The sequence below is a fragment of the Corvus brachyrhynchos genome, unplaced genomic scaffold (genome assembly GCF_000691975.1).
Source record: "Corvus brachyrhynchos isolate BGI_N302 unplaced genomic scaffold, ASM69197v1 scaffold427, whole genome shotgun sequence".
In the NCBI taxonomy this organism is placed as follows: Eukaryota; Metazoa; Chordata; class Aves; order Passeriformes; family Corvidae; genus Corvus; species Corvus brachyrhynchos.
In genome coordinates, this window is record NW_008239046.1 from 196,275 (window position 1) to 202,368 (window position 6,094).

Below are 6,094 nucleotides of genomic sequence, written 5' to 3' on the forward strand. Positions count from 1 at the left end.
GTCTGAGGCATCCCGAGAGGCAGAGAGAGAGGGGCAGCCTTTGCCTGCCTGTGGCAGGAGTCCCGATCTGGTATGAAAAGCAAACCCAGAGAGGGAATGAGTGACCCTTTTTCTCCCTGTTTTGCAGCATGAACAAGACAGGCTGCAGGCAGATAAAGAAAAACTAGAGTGTGAGATAAAACTTCTGGAGGAATCAGTCACAGCTTCTGAAACCCGGGCAAATACAGCAATAGACAGGAATCACTCCCTTGAACAAGAACTCCAAAATGCACTGTCCATGTTAAAAATTAAAAATGAGGAATTGCAAAACCAGGGGAAGAAAATGGAGATTCTTCAGAAAGAGGCAGCAGAGACCAAAGCTTTGCAGGAGCATCTCACTCGTGTGACTGACATCCTGTCAGAGAGGGAGGGAGAAATTAAGTTGTACCAAGAGCAGATGAGAATGCTGGAAAAGCAGAAAGAAATGCATAAAACTGCTCTTAATCAGGTTATTAAGGACATAACAGAGAAAGAACAGAAGACAGAATCTCAACAGGAACAGATACAGGAGCTGGAGAAGCAGCAAGAAAAGCAAAGGATTGTTTTAAGCAAAATGACCCAAGAGCTGGAAGAGAAGGATCGGGAGATCAGATCCCAGCAAGAACTGATAAGGGAGCTGGAGAAGCAGTTGGAATTGCAGAACTCTGCTGTCAGCAGGATGAACAAAGAGCTGGAGGAGAGACGCCTTGAGATCAAATTCCAGGAGGAGAAAATAATGATTCTAGAACAGCATGGTGCAGTACAAGTCAGAAATCTGCTTGTGGATCTTGATGATATGAAAGGAAACCTGAAGGAGAAAAGGCTGGAGCTTCTTTCTCTGACTCAGCAGATTCAAGAACTGGAAAAGGAGAGAGAAGACGTGAAATCTCTAAATGCTAGCCTTGAACACCTGAGGGCTGTTCTTAAGGACAGAGAGAGTGAGTGTGACACTCAAAGGGAAGAGTTAAGGCTCTTGCAGCAGCAAAAGGAACAGCAAGATGGGCATTTGGAAGAGCTTCTTGGTAAAGTAGAAATCATGACACTTTCTTTATCTAAAAAAGATCAAGAGCTTGAGTCACAACAAAAGCAAATGCAGGAAGTTGAAGAAGTCATGGAAATGCAGTTAAGGACTGTGCGTGACCAACTGGAGCAGACTTTAGCAACGTTGAAAGAGAAAGACAGACTTATGGACATCCAAAAGCAACAAACAAGGAGCTACGAGGGAAAAACAGAAGAACAGATGAATGTCTTGCACAGAGACTTAGAATACTCTAAGACAATACTGAAAGAAAAGGATCTAATGATTGAATCTCAGAAGGAACTGATTGAGACCTTCCAAAAAGAAAAGCAAGACTCTGAACAGCAGAAGCAAATTCTGCAGCATCTTCAAGTGGAACTAAAGGAAAAAGAGCAGGAAATTTTGTCCCTTAGAAAGCAATGTGAGGCATGCAAGGAAAAGGAGGAAAAGCATGAAGCTGAGCAAAGAAATTTCCAAGCAACAACACTGACTCTGAAAGAAAAAGAGGAAAAGATTTGGGTTCTGGAGGAGGCCATCACAAAGCTTCAACAGCAGAAGGAAGAGACAGCAGTGCAGACTAAAGCCATACTGCATAAACTAGAATATGCTGAATCTTCTCTTGAAGCTAGAGATCAAGAGATAGTGTCTTTGCAAGAGCATCTCCAGGACCTTCGAGAGCAGAAGGAGGTGGCAGGCAAGCAGGCCAGAAGTCTAGAGCAGGATCTAGACAAAGTGAGCCAGATTTTGCAGAAGAACCATTTGGAGTTCCTCAAGCAGACAGAGCAAATGAACACATTCCAGCTTCGTGAAGAAAGCGTGAAAGTAGCACTAACATCATGCCAGAAGCAAGTGACTCTGCTTGAGGAACTGGTGAGGAAGAAAGATGAAGACAATGACACTCTTAGGCAAAAACTCCAGCACCTTGAAGAAGAACTGAAGACTTTGCAGAATCTCCAGCTTAGGCTAACTGAGAAGAATGAAGAGGTTAGACATGGTGGAGAGCAAGAGCTCCTGAAAGAAGCCTTCCCTGAGAGAGAAGGAGAGATCAAGGCTCAAAGTGAGCAAAAGCAGTTAGAAGAGGAAATAAGAGGTCTTCGGGAAGATCTCCAGCATGTTCAGCAGACTCTGACAAAGAAGGATAAAGAGATCAAGTACCAGACAGACAGAATCAAGTATTTAAAGAAGACTCTGATAGAGAGAGAACAAGAACTTAGGAAGCAGAGTGAACTCCTGAAAGAATTAACATTGGCTTTGCGATGGAAAGGTGAAGGGGAAACCCTAAAAAAACAAATCCAAGAACTCCAAAAATGGGAGGAAGAGGAAGTAGAGAAGAGGAAAATTCTCCAGGAGAGAGACCATCTCTTGCAAAGGCAGAAGGAAATACCCCAACAGTTGGAAGCTGAGAGGGAAGCCAGTGGTGAAGAGTTGGAGTGTGTGGCTGCTGCTTTGAATCAGAGAGAAAGCAGAGAACATGAATGGAGAGAGAACGCTCAAGTCCTGAGCGCTGCCCTTAGCAAAAGTGAAATGGCCAATGGGAATCTGAAGAAAGAAATAACCATCCTGCAGAGAATGGTTTCAGAGAGAGACACAGACCGATTTCATCAACAGGTAGGCACTGGGATTGATCTTCAGTCTACTCAAACATCCCTGAAGGATTCCAATAAAGTTTCCCATGAAGAGGTGGGATTCTAGATCCCTGTCAGTCTAGGCCTGTTTGGGCAAAGCAGCCCGGGCTGCAGCAGGCAGCCTTGTGTGTCTGCCTGGCTCCAGCCAGAGACCATTGGCTGCCAGATTGTTTGCTGGCACGCCTGGAACGACTGATGCAGCTCTGGAGCTGCTGTTCAAATCAGCTCCAGGCCAAAAGCTGGGCATGGGGAATTGCTTCTCCCGTGCCCAGGCAAGGGGAGGCAACAGGTGGGGGTTGGATTTGGTGTGGAAAGGAATGGAGCAGGTGAGCAGAGTGATGGACTGAAGTGAGCAGAGTTCTGTAGCGAGGGCTGAAGAGCAGCTGCACTGCTGGAGCTTTGAGGATGCTTCCTGAGATGGAGATTTCTTTTTCAGCATATTAAAAGAATGGGATTTCTATCATTGCCTGGTCAGGTTAAATGCTTAATTATGCATTCAGGACATTGTTTGTACTGCCATCCAAAAATCATGGGAGGCAAATTTGTGTGTATTTCTCCAAAGTGAACTGATTCAGGTCCTGCTAGTGGAACAGCTGCAATGGCCTGTGCTGCAGCTTTGCCAAGAATTTGCTTATATTCTAGTATTCCTTAGTATATTGGCATGTTAAAAGTGCACTAAGAAAACACTGTATTTATGCATTATACATTTACTTATGACTTGGGAAATACTACTTGCAGCCTGATCAGGATGCTGACAAGTATTGTGATGTGTTGATGGGAAGTAAAGAAGTGACAAGGGTAAGAAATGTGAAAAGAGCAGGAGATTTTAGTTACATCCATGTAGGTCAGGTATGCAAGAGCATTCAGTCAGGTAATGCAGTTGCATACACAGATTGGTTTAGTGCTGAAACCAAGACTACATTTATAGGTGCTCCAAGGAGCAGTTCATGAAGAAAAGCACAAAGGGGGGGAGTTGGCTCCTGACTAGGTTCAGAGCAGTGCATATGGCCTGATTGATAACATGATATTTTCAATGAGCAGATCTGTATGAGGATGTAACAGGTAAAGAGAATAGAGAACAGAACCATAGTTTTATCACTGCAGAAGTACATGCTTCACCCACATCTTGCACATGGTTGGTTGCCTAAGGACAGAGAGTAGAACTGTAGGTAAGAGAATTTACAGTGATGGTCAAAGAGGATGACCAAAGATGGTAAATAACTTCCCTGAGAGGAAGATGTAAATGTGTAAGTCTTCACAACCAACAAGAAATGGCTGAGAGAGAGGGAGGTGGAGACACAAGAGAACTTTGTAAAACCATGAAGTGGCTGGATAGGAAATCAGTGCTTCCAGTGTCTCAAAACCAGAATGGGGAACACTGAACAAAACTATCGGGAAGCAGATCCAGAACAAACTACTCAATTCCCCAACGGGAGTTGAAGGAGGGCCCCTAGAGTGTGTTGTTTTGGCCTGTGGACAAGGAGGAGAAGAAGGACCTAAGAAGAAGGACCAGTCCATTCTTGTGGTCACTCTCCCCGATGTATTGATTGTAACACCCTTCTAACCTTTACGTAGCATCAGCTCATGGAATCTCCTCTCTGAATGCCCAGCAGGCTGTTGCTGAAGGGGAGCAGCTGTCATGCCTCTCTGAGAAGAGACTCATGTTGCAGAGCCTCGAATGTCTGCAGCGAGCAGTTGCAAGGCTGGAAGATGAAAAGGTGGAGCTCAAGCAACAAAACACTGAACTCAGGGGGACTCTCGAGCAGGTAAAGTGGGCTTTCGCTGCCTCTGCAGAGCCTCAGGCTCCTCTGGAGCATGACACGTGTGCCCAGGCAGTGCTCTGGAGTCCTCTGCTTGTTTCCTTGCCTCTCCCTGTCCCTGCTGTGGGTGCACCCTTTTGTTTGTTCTCTCTGTTGTGGCAGCCCATGGCTTTCACAAAGGCACCTTCACTCCGCTGCCTCCCTCCCTGGCCCCGTGTCCCCGCACACACACCGGCCTCTCCTGCACAGCCCCCAGCGAGAGCTCTTTGCCCCCAGTGTTGTCTGGTGCAATTGAGGGTCTCTGAGCAGAGATCTCCTCGCCTTGATGTCCAGAGGTCCTTTTGCCCCATGTTTGCTGACAGGTTTCTGTGACCCTTTCTCCCATCCAACGTGCAGGTGGAACACGAACGGAGGAAACTGAAGAGATGTTTTAGGGGTCGATTACTCCCCAATACCTGTGGATTTTCTCTTTCTGAGTCTGAGCAGCACAAGTTGCCCACTTCTGGACAGGTGAGAACAGCATTTTCTTTGGTGTGAGGAGGCTTTGGTCATACAGAGGAATGATGGGAAATCCCAGTGGCAGCAGCCCTACAGTAGAGACCTAATAGAAGTTGAATATCGCCCGTGGCCATGACCAAACAGACTGAAAAACCATCCTTTCATTTTCTTCACAGGAGGAGTCTCATGCTCACTGCAGTCAGCGCTTAGCTGAGTTACAGAACCAGGTGAGGAGTAGGAAAACTCCCATCAAAGGCTGCTGTGGCTGTACTAATGGGCACAGCTGTGCCTGCTGCTGCAGCCCAAGTTGGGTTTGGCTGTCAGGAAGTGAGTACAGCAGGTATCGTCAGTCATGCACCTGTTGGCAACAACCAAACAGCATCCTTTGCCTTGGTCTTATCTCTGACTTGTCTAAAGATCAGCCAGTGGGGGAGAGGGATAGGATGAAATTCAGAACACTGGAAATCATCTGAAAATACCAGAATCATAGAATCATAAAATGCTTAAGATTGGAAAAGCCCTCTGAGATCATCTAGTCCAACTATTAAGCCAGCATTGTCAATCCCAACACTAAACTGTGGCCCGAAGCCCCACAGCTACTTGTTTTCTGAACCCTTCCCTGGGCAGTCTGGGCCAGGATGTTCTCCTTTGTTGCCTGTTTCCATTTTCTCTTGACTCCGTAACAGTGGAGCTTGCATTTTAGCAGCGATCCAGGGATCTGAGGCAATGCCAGAGGCTTATTATTCCACTGGGCTTTGTTGCCCACATTGTGCTCTGCTCCTGTGTGGAATACTCTAAAGTTTGAGAGAGGGAGAGTTTGCTCCCTGTTCCTCAGCTGCCTGTCCAGGAGCTCAAATAGAAGAGTCCTCCAGTAGCTCAGGGGAGCCGCAGCCCTCGTGCTGAGGCACAGCCCGTGGAGAAAGGGGTCAATGGCCCGAATGCATGCTTTGGGAATCAGAGCTGGGTTCCTAAATCCTGTCGGAACTCTCTCTCCCAGACCTGTGGTGGCTGAGGGTTGTATGAGGGAAGGGTTTGCCAGCCGTGAACTGGACTTGTTGATCATCTGAGCTCCGTTCAGGGGCAGTGTGGGAACCTGTTCCTTTCCCCTTCCGCAGGGGCAGAGTGTTGGTGAGGGCTGGAGTTGGAGGCTGTGTCTGCCCCCACAGCCCGTACCG

General features: G+C 46.9%; 1 protein-coding gene across 1 annotated transcript in view; it reads left to right on the plus strand.

The window, feature by feature from the left end:
• CEP250 (centrosomal protein 250) overlaps window positions 1-6,094 on the plus strand; it is a 29,042-nt gene that overhangs the window by 22,119 nt on the left and 829 nt on the right. Inside the window, 4 exon segments of the mRNA XM_017739031.1 lie at window positions 128-2,644; window positions 4,272-4,427; window positions 4,818-4,931; window positions 5,096-5,146. Of these exon segments, the coding sequence (XP_017594520.1) occupies window positions 128-2,644; window positions 4,272-4,427; window positions 4,818-4,931; window positions 5,096-5,146 (2,838 nt within the window).